General features: G+C 35.3%; 7 protein-coding genes across 7 annotated transcripts; 4 read left to right on the plus strand and 3 right to left on the minus strand.

Annotated features, from left to right (window-relative positions):
- The first annotated feature begins 270 nt into the window (after positions 1 to 270).
- LOC107190899 (Fanconi anemia group M protein) lies at positions 271 to 5,545 on the plus strand. The gene is made up of 13 exons (XM_015579785.1): positions 271 to 476; positions 546 to 713; positions 784 to 956; positions 1,073 to 1,162; positions 1,258 to 1,482; positions 1,566 to 1,719; positions 1,803 to 1,924; positions 2,000 to 2,119; positions 2,202 to 2,367; positions 2,470 to 2,624; positions 2,717 to 2,963; positions 3,054 to 4,993; positions 5,081 to 5,545. Exons 1-13 carry the CDS (start codon positions 308 to 310, stop codon positions 5,345 to 5,347), a joined length of 3,996 nt encoding a protein of 1,331 aa, XP_015435271.1. The 5' UTR covers positions 271 to 307; the 3' UTR covers positions 5,348 to 5,545.
- A 715-nt stretch (positions 5,546 to 6,260) lies between these two features.
- On the plus strand, positions 6,261 to 10,679 carry LOC107190901. Its single transcript, XM_015579786.1, has 14 exons — positions 6,261 to 6,343; positions 6,549 to 6,745; positions 6,822 to 7,004; positions 7,075 to 7,288; positions 7,388 to 7,605; positions 7,690 to 7,875; positions 7,967 to 8,117; positions 8,191 to 8,385; positions 9,072 to 9,139; positions 9,246 to 9,428; positions 9,522 to 9,947; positions 10,025 to 10,219; positions 10,324 to 10,465; positions 10,552 to 10,679. Exons 1-14 carry the CDS (start codon positions 6,322 to 6,324, stop codon positions 10,677 to 10,679), a joined length of 2,508 nt encoding a protein of 835 aa, XP_015435272.1. The 5' UTR covers positions 6,261 to 6,321.
- Positions 10,680 to 11,391: 712 nt separating this feature from the next.
- Positions 11,392 to 12,082, minus strand: LOC107190989 (cytochrome b-c1 complex subunit 9). The gene is made up of 2 exons (XM_015579909.1): positions 11,838 to 12,082; positions 11,392 to 11,532 (listed from the first exon to the last, which is right to left on the minus strand). The coding sequence occupies exons 1-2, from the start codon at positions 11,979 to 11,981 to the stop codon at positions 11,494 to 11,496; spliced, it is 183 nt and encodes a 60-aa protein (XP_015435395.1). The 5' UTR covers positions 11,982 to 12,082; the 3' UTR covers positions 11,392 to 11,493.
- Positions 12,083 to 13,491: 1,409 nt separating this feature from the next.
- LOC107190944 (TBC1 domain family member 20) lies at positions 13,492 to 15,518 on the plus strand. Its single transcript, XM_015579857.1, has 5 exons — positions 13,492 to 14,078; positions 14,254 to 14,497; positions 14,624 to 14,827; positions 14,912 to 15,131; positions 15,213 to 15,518. The coding sequence occupies exons 1-5, from the start codon at positions 13,814 to 13,816 to the stop codon at positions 15,516 to 15,518; spliced, it is 1,239 nt and encodes a 412-aa protein (XP_015435343.1). The 5' UTR covers positions 13,492 to 13,813.
- A 1,511-nt stretch (positions 15,519 to 17,029) lies between these two features.
- Positions 17,030 to 18,761, minus strand: LOC107190945 (group XV phospholipase A2-like). Its single transcript, XM_015579858.1, has 7 exons — positions 18,600 to 18,761; positions 18,381 to 18,523; positions 18,076 to 18,310; positions 17,772 to 17,999; positions 17,528 to 17,699; positions 17,326 to 17,448; positions 17,030 to 17,249 (listed from the first exon to the last, which is right to left on the minus strand). The coding sequence occupies exons 1-7, from the start codon at positions 18,700 to 18,702 to the stop codon at positions 17,030 to 17,032; spliced, it is 1,224 nt and encodes a 407-aa protein (XP_015435344.1). The 5' UTR covers positions 18,703 to 18,761.
- Positions 18,762 to 19,836: 1,075 nt separating this feature from the next.
- Positions 19,837 to 21,950, plus strand: LOC107190981 (von Willebrand factor A domain-containing protein 9). The gene is made up of 6 exons (XM_015579902.1): positions 19,837 to 20,013; positions 20,091 to 20,415; positions 20,688 to 20,899; positions 20,989 to 21,243; positions 21,329 to 21,658; positions 21,722 to 21,950. The coding sequence occupies exons 1-6, from the start codon at positions 19,837 to 19,839 to the stop codon at positions 21,947 to 21,949; spliced, it is 1,527 nt and encodes a 508-aa protein (XP_015435388.1). The 3' UTR covers position 21,950.
- A 136-nt stretch (positions 21,951 to 22,086) lies between these two features.
- Positions 22,087 to 22,743, minus strand: LOC107190993 (pyroglutamyl-peptidase 1; the record flags this gene model as incomplete). Its single annotated transcript, XM_015579913.1, has 2 exons — positions 22,525 to 22,743; positions 22,087 to 22,461 (listed from the first exon to the last, which is right to left on the minus strand). Coding segments are annotated over exons 1-2 (594 nt in total), but the record flags the coding sequence as incomplete, so codon positions are not given.
- Between the last annotated feature and the right edge of the window lie 910 nt (positions 22,744 to 23,653).

Genomic DNA, 23,653 nt, shown 5'->3' on the forward strand with positions numbered 1-23,653 from the left:
AGCGTTAACAGAGTAATTCAATTCAAATTTGAGTAAATAATATTCTTGTACGCGTTATATATTATGTAAATAGAATTATTTTATAGAAAATTAATACAGCGTGATTCTTATACAAGTGAAATTTCAAAACATGTGAGAAAGCGTTATTAATATTATGATTAAAAAGTATAAACAATAAGAATAAACCGGCAGGTGTCTGTTAATTTCTCGGTCAAAGTATATACTCTTTAGAGTGAATTTAACACTTAAATTCCTTATTTATGAGCTTTTTCAATAACTGTAATCACATGTCGGAAAAACTCTTGAAATGGAAGAATCACAGAATCTTCAGATTTCATCTGATCCAGGAACAAGAGGCTTCGACTTGTCGGCTGGGAAAACATGGATATACCCAGAAAATTATCCTGTCAGAGATTATCAGTTCAATATAGTCCAAGCCTGTTTATACAGCAATACATTAGTTTGTTTACCAACTGGTAAGAATGCAAAAGTGCTGAAGTAATTGTTAAAATCTGTAACTAGCTTTTCTTGTTGATCTCTAATAGGATTGGGAAAAACATTTATTGCTGCAGTTATTATGTATAATTTTTGGAGATGGTATCCATGTGGAAAAGTTGTATTTTTGGCACCTACCAAACCTTTAGTTGCTCAACAAATTTATGCTTGCTACGATGTAATGGGCATACCTAGTACAGAGACAATTGAACTTACAGGTACAAGAGCAGTATGTTTAATTTGTACATCTTCTTTGCTTACCTTTATTACAGAAACTATGTGTTATAGGAGCAGTGAATCAGAAACAACGTGAATTAGCTTGGATAAAGAAAAGAGTAATATTTGGTACTCCTCAAATTTTTCGCAATGACTTAGAAAAGAACATTGTACCTAGTGATTTAGTAAAATGTGTAGTTATTGACGAAGCTCATAAAGCTTTGGGAAATCATTCATATTGCGAGGTACGTCTTAGTAAATAAAAGATTAATATTATTTTATAGATAATTTATTAGCAAATATTCTATTATTTGATAATGCATTGATGGTATGAAATAATTTCCTTTCATTATACCTATAGTGCATTCGAATATTAAGAGAGAAGAACCAAAATTTCAGAGTACTAGCTCTTTCAGCCACACCAGGAAATAACATTGACAGTGTTCATGAGGTATGATTGATTTACGAGAACATCTCTAAGAATTTCTAATATTCTCTATATTTTATGTATAATTTGTAAGAGCAAATAAATAATGTCACTTACAGGTGTTACAAAATCTTTGTGTAGCTCATGTAGAATTGAAAGATGAAACTTCCTCCGATATTATACCATATATTAACCAAAGAAAAATCGATATAATCTTGGTACCTCTTAACAAGAAATTAACCGAATACAAAGAAAAGTATATTTTCATTATGGATCGTCATGTTAAAGTTTTACTTCAATACAATGTTCTTAATGGACAAACAGCCAATATCTCTAAAGGAAGGGTAAATGACGATGTTATGCACAGATTTTCATTATTTATAATTATATCCTCTAACATTAGAATACTCTTTTTTTTGTTTAATAGGTATTCTATTTACTGAAAGAGTTTCAACGAAAGCCGAATAAATCAGGAAATTACGGAAAAATTATGAAAGCACTGAACATATTAATGACAATGTATCATGCTTACGAATTGATGGTCCGCGACGGGATTCGAGCGTTTCATAAATTCTATCAAAGTAAGCGGATGTGCACATTTTAAGACACAATAAAGTTTTGTAACTTCAGCGTCTAGTGTTTTCTATAAATTTTTTATCAACAGATCATTCTGATAAATTTTGGATGAATGAGGAGACACAACTGCAGGAATTACTTGAAGATATTCAAGCATACCTTGGTCCGTTCCCGGATGTAAAAAACTTAAACAATGAACTTATTATGGATGTTTGTAGATGTTAATATATCTAAAGTATGGAGTATTCAAAATACTATTGCGTGTAATACGAAAATTGTTTTCAGATTCCGGAAAATCTTGTGTTCGGCCATACGAAATTTCAAAAGCTGAAACAACTGCTTGAGCATCATTTTAAGAAAGATCGAGATGAACGGAGCGATACCAGAGCAATTGTTTTTGTTGAGGTTTGTAATTTAAAAACCTTTAGAGGCTTGAAGAGGTTTTTTTGAAATTGTAATTGCCATTATTAATATACGTATTATGTAGTATAGAGATATTGTGAGTGAGATTTATGTCTTATTGCTACAATGCCGGCCATTAATTAGACCTCAAATGTTCGTCGGCCAAGCTGGACAAAAACAAAGGCAGCAAATAAAAGCTTTAGATGATTTTCGAAATAATCGCGTTAACGTTCTTATATCTACAAGTATAGGTATGAACCGTAATATCCTAGTAATTATTCGAACTAATTGAAATAGCGATAGCAATACATTAAGAATAATAACAATATTGTCTTACATGCTTTTTAATGTAGGAGAAGAAGGACTAGACGTTGGAGAAGTTGATCTAATAATATGTTTCGACATATCCCAACAGTCGCCTACGCGACTCGTACAAAGAATGGGAAGGACGGGTCGAAAACGCGACGGACACATAACTATTCTTGTTGCGGATGCAAGAGAACACGAGGTAGTTCCATAATAAATGTTTGAAAATGTATAAAATTTGTACAACACACTTCATGAAACAGTCTCAATGATAGTAATTGATGAAAATTGCAGACATTGAAATCAACGATAGCTAAAAGAGATTTTCTAAATAATAAGGTATTAAATATGAGTAACATTTCTTCTTCTCTTTATCAAAATAATCCGCGTATGATCCCTGATACTATTACCCCGGAATGTTTGAAAATGCATATCAATGTGCAACCAAGGAGTAAAACTACAAAAGGAACAGACAAAAATAAAAAGTCACCTACGAAAATGTGTAAACGTAAAAATACTCTAAAAAAATCTACGAATACAGGTAATAAAATACGTTCGATTGGTATTATTTACTCTGTATTCTTACATATACGGGAGTTAATGTGAATGTAAAACTGTGTGGGTGTTTTAGAGTCTCATGGGGAATCACAGAAGGATGGGACTAAATTCTTAATGACGACATTTTTGAAAAGCAGAAAACGTGAAACACCAAATGTGAAGCAGATTGAAAATAGTGACGTTCGTCAAACGATAAAGTCGTTTGATGTAAAGGTTCTATCTTCCGATAGTGATGCGCTCGACTTTCTTACGATGTGCGCGTTGAGAAATTCGCAGAGGGAAACGTGTACCGAGGAAAATGAAAACATAAACAAATGTTATCTACCTGAATTCTCTACGATAAAAGGGTTTTTTAATTTTTCGATACCACACTTAGAAATTTTAGACGGTTTGGTCACATTGAATGATATTCGAAGAAATTGTAAAAGAAACTATATTGTTGAGAATAACATCAGTGATGGAAACGATTCGTGTAATGATAATAATGGATCTGAACATGTGAACAGTACCAATGAGATGGCGCACAACGTGTATGCCACGGGAGAATCGAAGTTCGAAGATTTGCTCGACGACAGCAGCAAATCAGACGAAAGCGACGTATTGAATACAAAGGTAGAAAAAGAAGAAAACAAAAACGATAATGTACGTTCCGTTTGCGTGTTTTCGAGTCCGTCCGAACAATACGCCGTAGGTAGCGATATACCAAAGGTAATTATCAATGATACAGACGTTTCGCAGGATTTTGATTCCGGTAGATTCGAAGATATATTAAACGAGACATCTGATGAATTTGAATGTAATGTTGAAACCGTAAAAGGTGTCGCAGGCACACTTGGGAAATATATCGATGCCCGCAATAGTGAAGACGTTCAAAAGTCTGGTCGGAATTTGAAAGTGGAAGATATCGAATTACACAGTACAGACTTACACGAGGCGGTAAAAATCGATAGTAGCATTATTCTAGATATTCGAAGCGAACGTACTGTTAAGAACTACGAGCAAAGAAATGAGGGCGATGTTAGTTCGAACGTGTGCAAAGGGACGAAAGGCCGAACAATGCTTAGTGTAACGCAAGCAGTAGAAGAAATAGCGCGAATTAATTCATATCCAAACACCCAACGAGTGATTGTAGAATCCGAGGATGACATGTTTCAAGATGAAAGCTTCGCAGACATAATCGATAATAAGACAAAGTTTGATCGGAAAATAGAATGTTCGATGGAAACACGCGTGTCGACTGCCGCGGGAAAACTTTGCGATGACGCGAAAAACACGATCGTTGAGGAGTTTAAAGTCGAAGAATACGAATGGGATGACGATTTTGGAGTTTGTGTCGATTCCAGGCAAGATCGCATCACGTTGAACACACCAGAAGAAAAGAAAAACGGATTGAAAGAAGTCGAATGTAACGTTGAGACATGTATTTCGGATAACGAAGATTGGATTTCGGTTAAAAAATCGTTCAATTTGTCGAAAAGGAATACCTCTTCTATCAGTATCGTGAAAAAAGTGGCAAGCATAAAGAAATGTTTGAACTCGAAGCGCGAACATCTTAATAGATTAACCGGAGATACAGCTAGTGTTGGAAATCGTTCGTTTTGCAATGAGGACAGAATTGTGGGTTCCAAAACCAGTTACTTTTTGAACGAGTCAGAAGAAAATGTTGGAAAAGGAATTGATTGTTTAAAGGTACCTTGTATTAAGAATAGTAATCGTGCTCGCAGGTCAAAGAAGGTAAGAAATAAATTTATAGATGACGAAGCGAAAGTTTCATCGATCAGCGAGACCACTGCTACAGATGAAAGTTCCGGAACTGATGAAGACCTCGTAGATTTTGTAAGCTACACGCAGAACGTGCATGATACCTCCGATATGCATGCACACTATTTACAAACGATTAGAAGTCCAGTCAAAAGACACGATGGATTTCATTTAAAGAGGCCACGCGACCGCAATACCAGTATAGAAATATACTCTCAACCGGTAACGCAAGTTAACGAAACCTATATCAATGTAAGTAAACCGATTGCAGAAGACCAGTATGTATAAGCTTGTAAGCTCGTAACTCTTAGATAAGTTTCTGGTTTGATGCATTTGTAGGATTCGTTTTGTGTGGCGGAAGACGAGGAAGGAGATGAAGAATCGGGAACTAACGAGTCATTGACCCGAAGTGAGGATTTGTCTGAACTGGAAATGGCAGAGCGAGAATTAATAAAGAAAAAAAGGAAACGCGCTCGGGGCGAAGAATTAGAAGACAACGCGATAAAAAGAAGAAAGCGGAATAAAAGGAGAAATCGAATAAACTACTCCAGCAGCAGCAGCGAAGATGAACTTGCGAAACTGCGCGAACAAATTAAACACGAGTAATTTTTGCTGGCGCACTCCAGTTGCGAAGATAAGCTTTGACGCATTTTGACAGGTGCGTGTACATAATATATCGGTATATTTTTGTACTGTTCACCGTGTGAACGTAGAACGATAACCGCAGAGTTTAGAAACACGATAAGGAGACGAAACTTTCGTTAGGATGACAGATTCTTTTGCTGCAGGAGAACGCCCCTTAGATTGAACCGAAAGTTCCAAGTAATGTTACAGGTATAACGTAATCCATAAATCGGCGAAATGCTTTATGTGAAAAGTATGTATATACCTGCTTGAACAGTTATATACGATTTATGTTCCTCTGAGAAATCGTTAGATTTCGAACGGTTTTAGAGGTTCCAGAACGGTAACTCGGATGGATAAGGTTATGATATTTATGTATTGCATATGCATAATTAATAAAAAATACTGTGTATTAGTATGGTTTTATATAAAAAATAACGTTAATTATAATACTGAGCACAAAACTCTGCTATTGAAAATAGGACTCCCGAATCCTCCATGAACGGTGTTGCCACGTTGTTCAGCACTGCTAGTATTGGAGTCGGCTGTGGCGTCGGCATTCAAATATGTTCTTACTGGTATCGCCACAAAGATAAGACAGAATCGGTAGCGGTGTTTCTTTTTGACCGTGAATCACGGTTGATGGTGCCTTCCTCCTCGATCCATTTTGCCGCACATACTTAGTCCACCCTCCTGCCCTGTCCCGCTCCTCTTCGGATAGATGCGTGATGCGTGACCTTTGCACGAAGTGAAAAATGAATAAAAGAACAAACGGAAGGAAGGACGGACAGATAGACAGACAGACAAGCCAACCGACCGGTTCTTACTTTGGTGAGGTCAGAGACGACTTTACAATTTTGTCACGGCGCTTTGTCGAATCGGTTGTATCGTTTCAAGATCAAGTACTCGTAAAACGTGCATTTACGCGACCGCTTGAACAACGAATCAGTGCAACAATGAAGTACCTCGATGTACTGGGTAAGAAATCTTTTCCACTGGCATACAAACTATAAGCATCACTTTGCGTTTCGATTGCCATTAACTTCGCCTTTAAATATCTATAGTTGCAACGGTCCTGGTAGCAACGACGGTACAATTGATAATTGCCCGCGCGCGGGCTGTGCTCGTTCAAAACTTACTTGTCGATGAAAACGATCCAACAGAATACGCTTATTCATTTCAGGCTATGTGTACGTAGCGATCGTGTACATCCTGACGCTCACGACTGAACGATGCAGCTCCGAGATGACTAAGGTCTTAAACAATTCAAACACGACTAAAGACATAGTGCCTGAGATCGTGAACCGCAACGAGGATAATGAGGATTTTGTGCCCTATCGAGGAGAGTCTTTCAGCACTTTTGACTGGATGTTGTTTAGAGTAACGATCCAAAACTTTTGAATAACATTCTCTTTGTACCACGTATTCCTGTGACTTTCTTTTCGCCTCATCGTAGACTATGAGCAAAAAACATCCCGGGAATCTCGTTTTATCTCCGATATCTTTGAAAATCGCTTTGGTGCTGTTATACGAAGGAGCGCAAGGTGAATCCGAGTACGAGCTTGCCAGCACGATGCAGTTACCAGTTACTCGGCCAGCTACAAGAGACAGATTCACCACTATTTTACGATCGCTTCAGGTAAGAAATGCTCGCGAACATTAGCTCTTTTCCTCCTTGGAAATGAATCTTCCTAATAATCGTTTTACAGACCCGTTCACCAGCATACACTTTGAATATTGGAACTCGAATTTACATCGACTCGAACATATTAGTTAGACAACTATATCAGGCGATCGTGAAACAGTTTTATGCTACCGACGTGATCACGACGAATTTATCCGAGACGCGTCCGCTCATCGAAAACATTAATGGCTGGGTCAGTAACATCACCGATGGCAATATCGATAAAATGATAGAGAACGGTAAGTAAGACAGACTGTGAACTGATCGCATCGCGTCGACGAATAAGATATTTGAATCGCTATACATTCCTTTAATTATTCTTTTCTTTTTTCTTTCAGAAAGCGGTGTTAAGGATTCCTTGATGATAATCACGAATGCGGTATTCTTCAAAGGATCATGGCGCCGAAAATACTTTTCACCGAAAAATACCCAAACAGGGTCCTTTTACACAAATTTGAATCGGACAGTTCAAGTTCCGTTTATGCAAACCACTGACCGCTTCTACTTTTCCGAATCTACCGAACTGGATGCAAAAATTCTACGGATACCTTACGACGTAAGGGAAACGATAATAACAAATGTGCGCGGTCCGTTTGGAAGCGTGTTCTAGCTTATTTTGTTCTATTTCATCATATTTTAGGGAGACAAGTTCGCCATGTACTTTATATTGCCGCGAACTCGAACCGGAATCGAACAACTCGCCAACGAAATTAATCCGTCCGTGTTGATGCGACACGGATGGCAGTTGGAGGAACTGGAGGTGGACGTTAGCATTCCGAAATTTAAATTCGAGTATTCCAGCCACATGGAATCCGTGCTTCGCGAGGTATGCTAATTTACACTTTTATACAATCCGTCCCGATAAAACACACAATCGCTAATTCCTGCGGTCTTCGTTCGTTCGTTTACTTGATCAGCTTGGTATTCGTGATATTTTCGACGATACGGCCACTCTGACGCGTATAGCCTTCACCAAACGTACTTCGAGGCGTTTAAAGGTATCGGACATCTTACAAAAAGTTGGAATAGAGGTAAACGAAAATGGAACTATGGCATATGCGGCCACCGGTAAGTTTTTCAGTTTACCCTCTTTCTGTGCTGTCTACGCTAATCTCATAATTTTCATCGTGATTCTTTCCAGAGGTGCATCTCGGAAATAAAATACAGGATAAAACATTCTACGCGACTCATCCGTTCTTATTTTACATCGAAGACGAATTAACAGGAACGATTCTATACATGGGTAAAATAACGAATCCCATCGACACGTCCGAAAATCAGATTAACGAAGGACCAGACTTAGGGTCGAAATCTGAAACGGGAATACCAAACGCAGGTTAATCTTTTTCTCTCGACATATCAATGTATCGATAAACTCATCACATGTTTGCTAGTGAAGGGGTTAAATAATAAAACGCTCGCTCTCACTTAATTATTCTTTACTTATCGTCTTCAACTATTTACGCTTCTATTTTTCACTGAATGATACTATTTTGCTATCTTTAGCTAGACTTGAATTTTACGCAATCATTTTTATTCTTTCTCTGACTTTCGCTTGGATTATCAATCTGAACGTTAACAACTTTAATATGATAGAAGGAGTTGGTAAATGGTTCAACTAATTGTAAGAAAGTAATATCAACGTATAGTCCCAAAAACGATTAAATTCCTGTAATCCCTACATACATATATGTATGTATGTATGTACTTCTCAGAGCATTCGTCGTCTCCTCATATCCGCTATCTATCAACATATAGGTAGAATCGATTTACATATCTCTGTACATATAAGTATGTACACATACACGTTCATGTGCTTTTGTATACAGAACATATTAATTAACTTAAAGGCGTTAATTCTTCGAATACCCTTTCTCCTTTTTAACGATTAGACGCAATCACAGGTATCGCTTGGTTTCTATTTCTTTCGGAACAATATGAAAAGGAAAAGTAAGTTGTGATTCTTCGCAATAAATAAAATTAAAAAATCAACACCAGATAGTAATGTAAACATATTTCTAGACTCCGGTTTGCAAGTTGGTTTGAATGCCGATGATCGGGATAATCTCTTCAGTACACACTTTTCACAGGTAAAAAGACGGACGAGTCTTTATAGTTTTCTTTAGAGAAACTGTCTGTGAATATAAGGGAAATGGTGTACCGAATAAATTAGTATTGTATACGATTTCCTTGCAGACCTTAAACAACGATCACAATGGAAATTTAATATCGTCGCCCGCAAGTGTTAAAGCGGCTTTGACGTTACTAGCCGAAGCAGCGAACGGGGATACTAAAACCGAACTTATGTCGGTTTTGAGATTGCCTGATCATGAATCCCGTGTAAGGGAAGTAACGCAACGTGCTTTGACATCTTTGAAGGTACGCCAAAAAAGATCCGGAAATCTGATTGTGAATTTTAGATTCATACATAGATCCATAGATACAAAGGAGGGTAATCTTACTTATTTTCAGAGAAACGATAACGGTACGGAAATTGATCTATCGATCTGCCTCTGGACAGATAAGAATTTGAATATATTAGATCGTTATGAACAAGTTTTACGATTGTATTACAAAGCAATTATAAAAAGCGTGAACTTCGTGGATTCGAAAAATACCGCACGCGTCATAAACGACTGGGTTCGCCAAGCAGCGCGCGACCAAATTTCTTCACCTTTGGTAACTCACATCCGACCCGATACGCGTTTATTGTTGACTTCGGTAATATACTTTAAAGGAAGCTGGTTGAAGGCCTTTGACAAGGCAAAAACGAGACTAGAATGTTTCTACGTTCTGAACGGTGAATGCAGAAATACTTCTTTCATGACACACACGTCAACGTACCGATACGCGTACATACCCGCGATAGAGGCGGAAATTTTAGACATTCCATACTCGGTATGATGAATATTTTCAGTGGAATTATCACGACATCGAAATATAACTCCGTCGTAATGTATACGTACCATTTGTAGAATGGCAGAACTTCTATGCTAACAATAATACCAAGTAAAAGGGAAAGAGATCCGTACCTGCGAATATTGTCCAGAGATTTGGCTACCGTTCCTGTTTCCGCGATAATAGCCAGTTTAAAGGAAACACGCATTACCATTCATCTTCCGAAATTTAGTATCGAAAACAGTCTTGATCTAGTACCTACGCTACAACATGTAAGTATAGTTACTTTAAATTTTAGTAAAAAATTACGGTATGAATATACACGAGTGCCACGACACATTATTACCGTCTTGAAACGAATAGTACTTTCTTTCAGTTGGGTATCGAAAGTATATTTAGAGATACCACCAACTTAACAGAAGTCATATCCAGAAGTGCTGCTCTACAAGTAACAAGTATATTACAAAATGTTAGAATAAAAGTTGATGAAGACGGAACATTAGCTGCAGCTGATACAGGTACCTTAGAGAAAATTTCTTTTATTAAACCCCCCTGCCATTATGAATCTGTGCGTTGTGCATTTCATTGAAATTTATACTTATAGAAATTGGGTTTGTACCCCTTTCATCATGGGATAACGACATCAAGTTGGACAGACCATTTTTGTTTTTGATAGTTGATTCTGTAACGAACACAATGTTATTTTCTGGTCGTTTTATGGAACCGTTTTAAAAACACATGGTTACATTACTCAATTATTCATGTACATGCCTCAATGTTTACTCTTTACTACTTACAAAATATTCATTTTTAAGTATATAGTCCTTGCGGAGATATAGTATGATTGTAAAATGACTCGAGCGGTAAACATATTTCAGGTTTCGCGACATGTAAATTCACAGAAATGTGAGGAGATAACGATCTTTCAAGTACAAAAAATCCTCGTTCAGTGTTCGAAGGCTCCTCGGGTGCTGAGTGTTCAGGTTCAGACGTCATCCCCACCACTGGGACGGGGGTTGTGGACTAGTCAAGCGCATACTTTGTTGCCCCCCCCCCCCCCCCCATTCCAACTGCTTTGTTTGCCGAGATTCGAATATTCATAAAAGGCGAAACCGAGCCCCGAACACTCAAACGAGGATTCTCTGTATATAGATATATATATTACACAATATATTTGAACAAAAAATCCAAATATTAACTACAAATATCCTAAATAGTAATTAATTTTTGCAGTTTTTCTACTTGTAAATGAATTACCATTAGTCATAAATCATTATTTTTTCATTGTGTGAAACCTTACAATAGAATGTAGGATACAGGCCCAACTGGCATGGCATCAGTTGGTGCCACCATTCAATGTGGTAATTTACGATCACCTTATATCTCTACAAGAACTATAACAACAGTCGACTTAATAACAATTCCGTAATAAATAAAACAATCGTGCATTCAACAGACTTCTTTATTTGTGTAACCACAGATATATAACATACCTATTTAATACACATTATATACAAATGTATATCTAATGATTTATATTGTTTCCCTAGTTTTCATATTTGCTTTTAATATCTTTCCATAGTCTCTGAAACAAAAATTAGAAGAAAGCTGAGATTAAATAGATTTCTTATACCTTCCTAAAATGCCTGGCATCCCTATTATGCAATACTTTCTACTTTCCTTACAATGTTATATTTCACTGTGTACAAAACTATTAAACTTTTTTGATATGCGATTGAGTGATTTAACAAAGTAATTAGTGAATTTGAGCTACTGATAACATTTACTGTGCGTAGCAGAAGAATCGCATAAACATGAACGCGTGGTATCTTAATGAGATGTATCGATTTATAATATGAATTTTAACATATAAATAATGTTTATACATACGCCTTTGTTAACACTATCAAAGATATTATTAGAAATCACATCTAATCCTCGCTCAAATATGAAACTGCCTACCAAAATGGTTAAGGCAAAAGTAGAACTTCTTTTAAACAGGACATTGTAGATAGGCTTTACTATTCCAGACATTGTTCTGACAAATTATTTCACGTAGCAGACGTTAGTTACAGAATCTGAATCGCTTGCACGTTTATCAAGCGTAAGCAATCGTGATTTCCACTCCCAACTATTTAGACAATGCTCTAGCAGCTCTAGTTGGCTCTAGGTAATTCCAGTACACCTCGTACCCATAGTAGATATATATAATAGCCATAGACATGTATAATAGATTGCGCGGTCTTACGGTAGGGATGAAGTCGGCATTAGAAAGAGTGGACAGTAACTGGAGTAACTTTCCTCTCTCTCTCTTTAACGGGGCTGTTGGTGAGGGATTCTCCTACAGCTGGTGGATGCATTACACGCGTGCAGTATTCTTTCTCATCGCCCTCCAGTAGAGATGGCGTGAACTGCTACTTGTGAATCAGTCGTGATTCGATCACGTTCGTTCCCAATCACGATGATTTTTCACAGTGATTCGTGATTTCCCGTGATCGTTTCTTATTGGTGGAGAAACCTAACAGTTCTTTACACGCGATACATAATTTGTATATTTCACATTAACGACATCAAAACAAAAATTAGGGTTATATCGTATAAAGTGAAGGAATAAGTAGAAACAATGAAGAATAACGAATAAATTAATGATTACAAATTATAATCTACATGTTACCCAGCAAATCATTTTTTTAGAATTTCTTGTTTTTTCTACTGATGTTTACAAACACGAATAGTAATGTAATTATCGTAAAATCATATTGAATACGTTTTTCTGTTTAAAGATCAAGGACTTACGATCGCAGTGAGCAAATTCACCCAAGATAGAAAAATCGCAATCACGGTTGTGAATGAAGTTAAATCACGACCATCTCTACCCTCCAGTCGCTTTCATCCCTCCTTCTGCGATGTGCGTGCAAGAGAGGAATGACTCCATCGCTACTTCTGTCCTTCGGTCTCGCTTCATCCCTACCATAAAACCCGCGCAGTTTATTGTATATGCTATGCCGCGACTGAACTCATGAACATAGGAATTAGAAGACGGAACGCAAGGTCCCGTTCTTAGGTCCATGACTGTCGAAAGACTGTAGTGCCTTCGTTTCGTGGCAAAGTTTGAAAGTACACTTTGTTTCTTTAAGGGATCACTCCCACCACAGGAGTTTCCGAACCTGTGTATACGACCGTGCGTAAGAGTAAGGACGTACTATTCTTGGTAAATATAATTCAAGTATTGAAATAATATTAAAATGAATGTTAATTTGGCATAAATTTCAATAATTCCCAATTCAAGAGTAGGAGCATAGTAGGAGGTCCTTCCCCTACGACACTTTTTCCCCTAGCGGAAGCCGAGTTTGCTCGCAGGTGCATATTGTGGAGCATGTAGAGACACAGAAGTAGAAGCTACCGACATCTGAGAATGTATGTTAGAAATGTGTTAAATTCAAATTTTAAATTATACATACCTACATTTGGAACATGACGGAACGACACTGACGAGACGCATGTCATAAGAACGTTACTCGATTTCGAGTAATCGGCAGCTTCTCTCAACAGCGAGTAACTGTGATCGATGTGTGTCATTCTTGACAGCTTGTCGTTCGCTCGGAAATTCTCTCTCTTGTAAATTTGTCGTACTATGAAACGTGTTAAAAAATTGTTGGTATGAATTCGTTATGTCAAGAAGCATGTAGAACGAAGAAAACGAAGTATCTTTGGATTCCAGTGTCCCAGAAACATCTACGAAAGTGGCAGTACCTACTGAAAAGCATAACCTGAAAGTTAGACGACGAAATGTAATCGAAACAGTGAACTTCGTACAGAAAGAAAATAAAAACTCGGGTTCCAAAAGTAACGTGCCTCTTGTAAGAATGACTGACTCAACAAGGGCATGGTATGATAACGTTATACCACGAATACCTGATATCGCGGACATTAGTTTGTCAGGTAAACAAAACGGAGTGTTAAGTCACATAGACGATAGGGGTTTATTAAAAGGTGATTCTGGTGATACAGACACACTCACAAATAGAGAACTAATGAAGATAAGCGTTATTCGTGGAAGCGTCATCAACCCTAATTTGACGTTAGGGGAACTGAGACTACTGGGTTGCAGTAGCGAGGGTCTAGTTAATGGTATTTTATTAATACGATTATATATTATTGTCAACAAGGAACCTCTATTTAAACTATAATTTTCATTGTCAATGTTTATCTTATAGTTTGCTTAATCGAATGTGTAATAGGTTCCTTATTGAATATAATCATATATTTTTTAATCATGTCTTAAAATCATAAAGATGATCTGTAGATGATATAAGAAGGATATTGTGGCCAAAGCTTTTGAGAATATCAGAAGAAAATAGTTTTCCTGCAAATGGATTAGAAACAATACAGGATCATATACCAAATGAAGTGTATCAACAAATACTAAAGGATGTTGCACGTAGTGGCAGCCACATTTCCCAAAATGCCACGCATCGTGAAATAGACTGCTTTCACAAACAATTAACGCAATTAATGTGCTGGGTTCTACACAAGCATACTACACTAAAGTCAGTATTACTTATTCGTTCATTGTACCAGAAAGCATTTAACTTTTTAATGCTGTCTGGTTACGTGTATAAGAAGCATTATCTCCAGGTACATAAATAATACAAAATATAATAATACAAACTTAGTTACTACCAGGGATATAACGACATAGCCGCAACTGTTTTATTAGTGATGGGTTTAGAAAAGGCATTGAACATACTTGAAAGTATATCGTTAGAATTTCTGGAAAGATTTATGGAAAGAACAATGGAAAAAGTAAATCAAGAATTATTCTATATATTTGCCCTTTTGGAAAGAATACATCCCACTTTATTGGAACACTTGGAAAAGTTAGTATAATGGTGATGCTAGATTCCTTAAATATTACTGACTTAGAACACTTTTGTAGTTACTAAATCTGTTTTATACTGTAGTGTAGAATTATTTCCGCACTTTGCATTGGCCGAATATACAACATGGTACGCACACAAGTATGCAGAAAATAGGAAATTATTACACAGGCTATTTGACTACTTTCTCGGCAGTCCTCCATTGATGCCACTTTATTTAAGTACTGTGATCGTAGCACATAGGGCAACGGAAATTTTTAATACTACTCCTGATATGGGACATACGCATCAAGTATTATGCACTGTGAGTATTGATTCGCTTTAGTCATACAAATACAATTGCATTTTATAGCATACAGTTCACAAAAAAAAATTATATTTATAGTTGCCAGACGATTTACCGTTTGAAACGCTCTTAATCGAGGCAAAAAATTTATATCATCAATATCCACCTGAATCTATAAGTAATGATGTTATAGAATATGACAAAAAGAGAAAATGCAAGGAACAAGAATGGAAGGCAAAAGCGGAAGAGAGTCGTCAAGAAAGAGAAAAACAACGTCAACTTAGAATTGTGAAATCCACGCCACGAATACCGTATCGTATTAGAAATTATAAAACTATCACAGTGGTAACAATATTGGCTATAGGATTGTATGCTTTTTTAAAATCTTCTTCTGGCCTTAATTGACATTAAATGAAACTGTCTTATTCAAAAAATAGAGTATGCGCATTTTTTAAACAAAATTTTAGTGTATTCATCTACCATTAATAAGGTAAATGATAACAAGAAATGTCCATCGCTCGGATCTAATGGAAATATCTAGTACTATGAGGTACACATGATAAAAAACCATTATACGGTTTGCTTGTCCATAACTCATTGAACTTGTTTCTTAATTTGAAATAAGAAGTATATCTAGCATTCCTGTGCTGTCTGTATGCTGTATTTCAAACCACAACATAACTTGTGTACTCTCGTCAAGAGTAGAACTAAAAATGTATACTTGGAGAGTGCAATATACTTATGGGAAATGAATACTCTTGAAATAAGTATATTTTGAGATATAAAACAAAAATTTATAACACAATAGATGTATTTGTGGGTTAGATTGTAGAATGTTTTCATAATCTATGATGCAATTTTGAGTGCATTCGTTTAAATTTCTACTACAGCAGCAAGACAAATATTATTAATAAAAATACTTACTTTTTCAATTATAGTTATTTCTCTATATGTCTTTAATTATATTTTTCACAACATAATTTTAATTAAAATCTTATTATTACAAACATATTGTTAGGAATTGAGTCGTGTCTTTTACCCTCGGAAGACGGACGTCAAGTCAGTTTTGACCTATAGCAAACTTTCTCGTGTATCTGTTGCAAAACAAATTTTTACATGAAAATGTGTGTCATTTGTTTCTTCATTACCTTTTTTCAAAAATAGTAATAATATGTAATAATTTAAGGGAAAGAAAAATATATTTATAAATTATAAGTGAAGAATATTTATTCTTGCAGTTCTGTACAATTAATAGATAAAAGGTTTTTCTGCGTGATTGCATGAACTGAATTCCTTTAAAATTGCTTGAAATGTGTCTTTCCTCGTCGCTGATGTACTGAATACTGCCTACAAAGTGTTTTCTTTGGACGCATGCGAATTGCCTTGTCACTAAGCACAGAAAAGTAGGGAAGCTCAAGTTACAGGACTCCTTGAGCCATACGATTTAAACGAGTGACCTGGCGTCCGCCAGCGCAGGGTTAAATGACATTCTTTGTAGACAATGTTTGAATAAAATTTAAAAAGAGCTTTGAAATATAAGAGAAACACATTGGCGAAACCTAAGTAGATTACCGGCATTACCATGAAGAATAAAAGTAATTTTCTTTTATTCTTAAATCATTTATCAGAGTTCATCTTAACAACACTGAATAGATCTTGTATACGAATTCACGAAAGAAAATAAACAGGAATAAATACAAAAGAAACAGTAATTAAATTCACTATCTACAACTTCTCATTCTAAATTTGTTGAAAATGTGACATCGAAGCAATATTGTAAGCTGTTTACATTAGATTTTATGTAAGACAAAACACTGTACATATATACATAGAGTTGGAAAAATTAAGTCATTTCAATTTGAGAATTAAAGTACATATAGGTAATACTTAAAGACACATTTCTCCGTATAATGCTCTCATACTTTCAAAACAGTTTCAATGTAAGTTAAAACATTAGTATTTCTAAGAATGTCCATATGATTTACACCAGAAAAGGCTTGAGAATAAATTTTGTGCTTTTGTTTACCTTGCCAGTGTTTGCAAGCTTCCAAACTTCTTATATTCACAGTACCATCACCATCTCCAGGAATTAATTGAGGAGTACCTTCTATTGACACACCAGGCTTATAATATAATCTGCAAATAGTTTACATTCGTACATTACAATAAAACTGATTATTTCAAATTGGCACATTTTAATACAAGTTTGTACCTTTCCACTGTATCTATTCCACTTCCGTATAAACAATGTACTTCAACTCCTGGAGGAGTAAAATTTAATTGATATTTTTCGTTATCTTTTCGAAATTCCCATCCATTTGGAACGTTTATGTCTCTGTAAAATATACAGAGTTGTTATTATTGTTATTTATGCTATCGTAATAGAATTACAGATTATATGCATCATACGTTACATTAAATAATCTCGTAAAGTGGACAGTGTATAGTTTTTCTGCTCCGATTGCACCAATATTTCTGTTTCTTTCCAAAATAATCTCGATGGTAACAACCATCCTAAACTAGGACTAGTTATCTGTTCATCTTTGAGAATATTTTGACGAAGAAGATATGCACCTAAATCGTCCCCTATAATAGCCAGTAATTAAAGAGAAACTTTAATGTAAACAGTGTACATGTATATGCATGAGTATTCTTTACCAATAGCAAAAACTTTAAGAGCCTTAACACTGCCACCCCAAACAGCTGAAAGAGTGATCAAGGAACTGATGTATGTATCTTTCCATTTCTGATTTTGACGTTGTAAGAATATTAGTGTCATTGGTCCACCCATACTGTGTGCTATCAATGTTACGGGAGTCTGCTTATTTGTATAATATGTTTCCTCAACTAATTCCTTTAATTTATTGAAAAATTCTTCATTTTCATCTAAAAAGAAGGATTCTTAAATAACACTGTATATTGTGACCACAATTTTAACAAAAGTTTCTTCAAGTATACATACTGGGTGCTTTCCTAAAATCATAAGGTGCACCTCGTATAGAATGATTCCTAATGTATCCAAGCTGAGTAAGCAACATGTTACCAATGTCTTTGAAGTAAACTCCAGGAGAAGCTTTACTTGGATCCAAATATTCAACAACTAATGGATCACCCCAGCCTGGTATACGTATATCAACACCATCTTGATTTCTTGTTGTTCTTGTTACATTGTCATAAATCAATTTCATGTTATCAATCTAAAATCACAATTCTGTTATAAGTCAACGAAAGCAAAATTATTGAAAGTATAAGAGATACAACATTTACCCAACAGTCTATAATAATTGGCACAAGTAATTCCAGATTCAACCAAATATTAAAATATTCAGTGGAAATCTTTTCACATAAATAATGTACTACTGTTGTCTTATTGAGTTTTGCTTCGACCTGACTGCCACCATCGCCTGGAACTTTTTAATATAACAATCATTTTAGTCTTTAACACCATTAGCTGTAAAATATCATATGTTAACAAAAAATGATTACCAAATATAACTGGGGATATTTGTGTATTTCTTAAATGCCACAATTCCACTGGTGGAACCCAATACGAAGAAATAATTAAACAAATAAACAAATTCAAGTGCATGGTACTTTAAACGATTCTAGAAATCAGACTTTGAATCTCATTGAAAATATAAAGCCTAATTCACACTTTACAAATAATCTGACAATTTAGGATAAATTTTTATGTGATCGTGAGCACACGTGATTAACAAATCGAAAACGTTGCGTCAAATATTTATTTTTCTGACCTTTGTAGTGCGCAATCAGTTGATGACGCACCCATACGAACGAGAATTGTCAGGACCAGTCAGGACTGCTCACCATTGTAAAGTAAATGATCAACTGATATTTTTAATTAACGAGCTATTTAATGATAGGCTTGTCAAATTGTTGATAAATAATGTCTTATAGTGTCCTCTGATAATCATTAAGATAATGCAGAACAAACAAAGAAAAATATAACAAAACCAAGATTTCCCTACCATTTTCATAAAAACGGTCTTTTCATATACTTACATATATTATGATATAATTAAATCACTATGTACTTACAATACGTAATTACTGTTAATTATAATTCTTATTATAAGGAAACATTCATTTTTAATTTGCTGCACTGAATGAATTGTTTTGTTAAATATATATAAAATTATTTCTATGTATGTACACAACATTGGAAAAATGGACACTCCTTTTATATACTTATGTAAATATATGAATACATATGTTTCTGAAGATTTCCTCATTAAATTAATCACAACTAAGATTACTATTTAAGGTTGTTATTGTATATCTTTTACCTAATGTAATACTCTACTCGGGTGATGTTTATTATGAATGAATATATATACATATGTATATATATATACATAGTACACCTATGTACATTGTACATACATATATATATAATCTTTTGAGATTGTGGAAAGTGTTTTTACGTGAAAACTAAGAGGAATTAAGTAATATTTAAAGAAAATTAAAATATTACTGTATGTACTGATTTAAATGTGTAAACAATATGTAGAGGTCAATGTATAACTATTTATATATATATATATGTAAGTAGGCTATAAATAAACAGTGTGATTAACCTAAAAGTTTCACATCTTTGTTATTCTATGGACTATTTCTTATATATTTAGTCAACAAACGTACAAAAAACTAAGTTTGTAAAAGATGTTGATGTAAAGTGGAATTTAAAATTTAGAATTGAAAAATGCCAACAGTGATAGCATTAGATGTGTCTTTGTCAATGAGACGTCCAATATTAGGAAGTGGATCATGTGAAAATAATCAAAATGAACAGTTAACAAGGCATCATCTAGCCATACATGGAATAAGTGCATTGTTACATTATTTACAAGTAAATTCAAAGTTGGAATTTGTATCTCTTGTAAGTACATACATGTTAGAATAATTATTACTTTGCTATTAGTTTTAGTTCATTGTAACGTTTTGTATCTTTCCTAGGTGGTGTTTTCTTCTTTGTATGAAGTTATTTGTCCCTTTACTCGGGATTATGATAGTATACGTTCAAAATTACAAAATATAGAAGAATGCGATAAGACTTGTATAGAAACTGCTCTCCATGGTGTTAATAATGTTATTATGGCAGAATGGGGTAATACTACAGCTTGCCAAGTAGTTTTAATCACAGATGGTAATCCTGGAGTAGGTCCTATGTCTTTAGGTGATTCTTTGAATTCCTTAAATATAACAAGGGATGTAAATCCGTTTCCATTGCCATTTCCATATCCAGGAAAGTTAAGTATTGTATGCATTGCACCACAACAAGGTATGTGTATATGAGGGTTCAGGTATGTGAGGGTTTAGAACAGTCAATCAGTGTGTCACTGTTTCGTTAAAATTAATTTATGTCGTGTAAATATACTTTCATTGTTTATTTTATACAGAACCAGTTTCATATGTATGTATCCTGTACATATGAATCATTTTGTATTTATTAATAGCATATATTGCTTTCTACAGTTCATTTTGTAAATCATTATCTCTGCTAACTTGCTTTGTGACTTACACTGATTGGCTTCTGAATTTACACATGGCTAGATGGTGGTTTACATATAGGTTTACCGCTTTACCAACGATTGGTGGAATTGGCTGGTGGTGATAGTGTAGTGCTTGTCCCTGAATCGCCACTTTCGAAGCATTCAGTTACAGCCTGTTTCCAGAAATTAGCAGAAACTAATTATATCTCTTTTCAAGGATATCTAAAATGTGGGAACCTAGGTTCCTGCATTTTTTTATCACCAGCGCCTATGGTAAGCAAAAAAATATCGAAGAAACAAATATATATCAGTGTAAACTTGGTACAGTATATGTATGGATATGTGTATCTTATTTATTTTAGCCTTATACTAAGAAGACAGATTTTGAATTAGTATCTGGTTTGATAATATCGAAAACCATAGAAATCTGTGGTTTTATATCTGTAGCAGATGTTGGAAGTCCCAGTGCCATATCTAGGCACTTAGTTTTGCCATTAGCCACAGACAAGAGTCCAAGTATACAAGGCATATCTTTGGAAGAAGAGTCAGATACGGACGAGAACGGAGACGAAGGAAAAATACCATCGTTTTGCGTATTACTACATGGGGCTTTGAAGGTAGCATTTTGAGAAATTCAATTTTCGTATTTTAATTATCACACACATGGTCTATATATAAGACTAATAAATGCATTGATTGCAGGTTGAAAATATGGTGGCACTCTGTTTATTAAATAATGAGTGGTACGGTTTTATATACTCATGGGCGGACACAAAGAAAAAATCGAACTTAATGTTAACAGTATTAGAACCAGGTCTAGATGTTGTTCCCTGGTTAGGTAGTTTTAATAATTTAGGACCAGTTGATGCAGTCAAAGGTACTGCTGTCAATTTTCCAGTCAGACCAACTGAAAAAAGAAGTTACACGCAAAATGCACCTTCTTGGATTCGCCAAGTTGGATTGCAATCTGATATTCAGAAAATTTTAAGACATGCCAGAAAATTACCTGAGAAGACACAGAACTTTTATAAGGTAAGATTGCAATCCGTAAAAACACAAATATCATTGACTTTTGATACTTTAATTTTGATACAGGAAGTTAATCGATTGCGCAGAGCTGCTGCATCCATGGGATTTGTGGAACTTTTAGAAGGATTGGCATGTATCTTGGAAAGAGAATGTACATTATTACCTCCCAATTTAAATCCTGACTGTACAATTCAGATGGGCCATGTAGCTTCTATGATAAGAAAACCTGAATTTCTTGAGCTTAGATATAATATACCACCTGCACGTACAAGATTCCAACATGGAGGATCATAGATAAGGCAATAACAGCATTTTTGATAGTCATTGGTTTTTATTGCAAATACATTTAACATGCTGTTTTTAAAAGAACTATTGTAATTTAAATATTACAAACACTGTTCCTTGGTAATTTTTAATTATTCATCTCTTATATTTTTAATCATATAACATAAAATACAATATAAACCTTTTGCAGTTTGAATGCTTGAATATTTATTAAAATCAGGGACATGTACAAACAGTGTTTTCATAGGTCTGATTTGCAAAGATTTATAAAATATATATTCACACAGATACTTGCCTGCATTGTACGAAATGCAAGCATTACAATCGGTTTCCCTTGAACTTTCATTAACTACATCACACACTTCACTGACATTGATAGTAGTATTTAAAATCTGGGGTATAACAGCATACTCATCTGGACATTTATTATGTATATCTGGTTTAATGTAACCATTATTATGAGCACAACATTCTATGGTTAAACATTCTGCTTTACTAGATACACCTACATGCAGAATTACCTGGAAAAAAGAATTGTTTACGTTTCAAATAACACGACAGTTTTACTATAAGTAAAATATTACCATCGGATTGTACTTCTTCAGAAGTTTAGGTACATAACTAGATACATCATCGTAGGACACAGGAATCTCTTTGGTGATTACTTTGACACCTTTTAGTTCTTCCGAATCGACAGATAATTTACTTAGTTCTTTTACCGCTTCCCAACTTGCGTTAATAACGTGACCAGTAAACGGGCCGAATCCAGTTATTAAAGCCGAGTACTTATAGTCCGACTCCATTATGTACTACGTTTTGTGCACATATATTGCTCTTTGAAAAAAACCTTACATCATTCTTTTTTTTTTAATGACGTTGCTTATCGGAGTTCATCGTTAGTCAAGTTTCATATAAGGTGATTTCTATTGGTGTCGTTCGAAACATTCGTGGCGCTATTTACAACAAAACGCCCAAGCAACTACCACAGTCGGTGGTACTATAGTATGTAGAATCCTAATAATAGTTGTCAAAGATTTACAGAATAAGGAAAGGAATCTAAGAACGTGGGGTCACAGAACCCCCGCCGGTGGCGCCAGGGACCGTGTGGTGAGATCGTGGGGTCACAGAACCCCCGCAGGTGGCGCCCGTGTGGTGAGACCGTGGGGTCACAGAGCCCCGCAAGTGGCGCCAGGACCCCGTGTGGTGAGACACGGAGTCATAAAACCCCCGGTGGAGGCGCCAGGGACCCCGTGTCTGTGAGGAAGTGGGATCATAGAACCCCCGGAGCATGCGCAAGAGTTTTGAAACGTGATTCTTGCGTTCTAACGTTGCTCGTGCAACTTTCAAAATCTGACTGATACTTGTGCGTGCTTCCGTGAGTAAATTATATAGTAACCCCAACGATGACAGGTTCTGCAGATACTACTACAGCCCAAGTTTAAAAGACGTAAGCAGTAGTTAGTTTCTGTAGTAACCTGTTGAACCATACAACTATAATTAGTATAGGATTGTACAATATTTATGTAGTTATATTTAAGACAATTCGATGAAATGAAGCTTATATTACCTGACGTATGTTTATTGGAATATACATATATACATATAAATTATAATGATATAAAAGTTTGAAATATAATACGATGCGCTGCGGTACAATACGTCTATTCGATTCAATTGCTCCCTTGCGACTACAACATCATGCTATCCGCGTTC

Source organism: Dufourea novaeangliae, unplaced genomic scaffold, assembly GCF_001272555.1.
Source record: "Dufourea novaeangliae isolate 0120121106 unplaced genomic scaffold, ASM127255v1 scaffold208, whole genome shotgun sequence".
Taxonomy (NCBI): Eukaryota; Metazoa; Arthropoda; class Insecta; order Hymenoptera; family Halictidae; genus Dufourea; species Dufourea novaeangliae.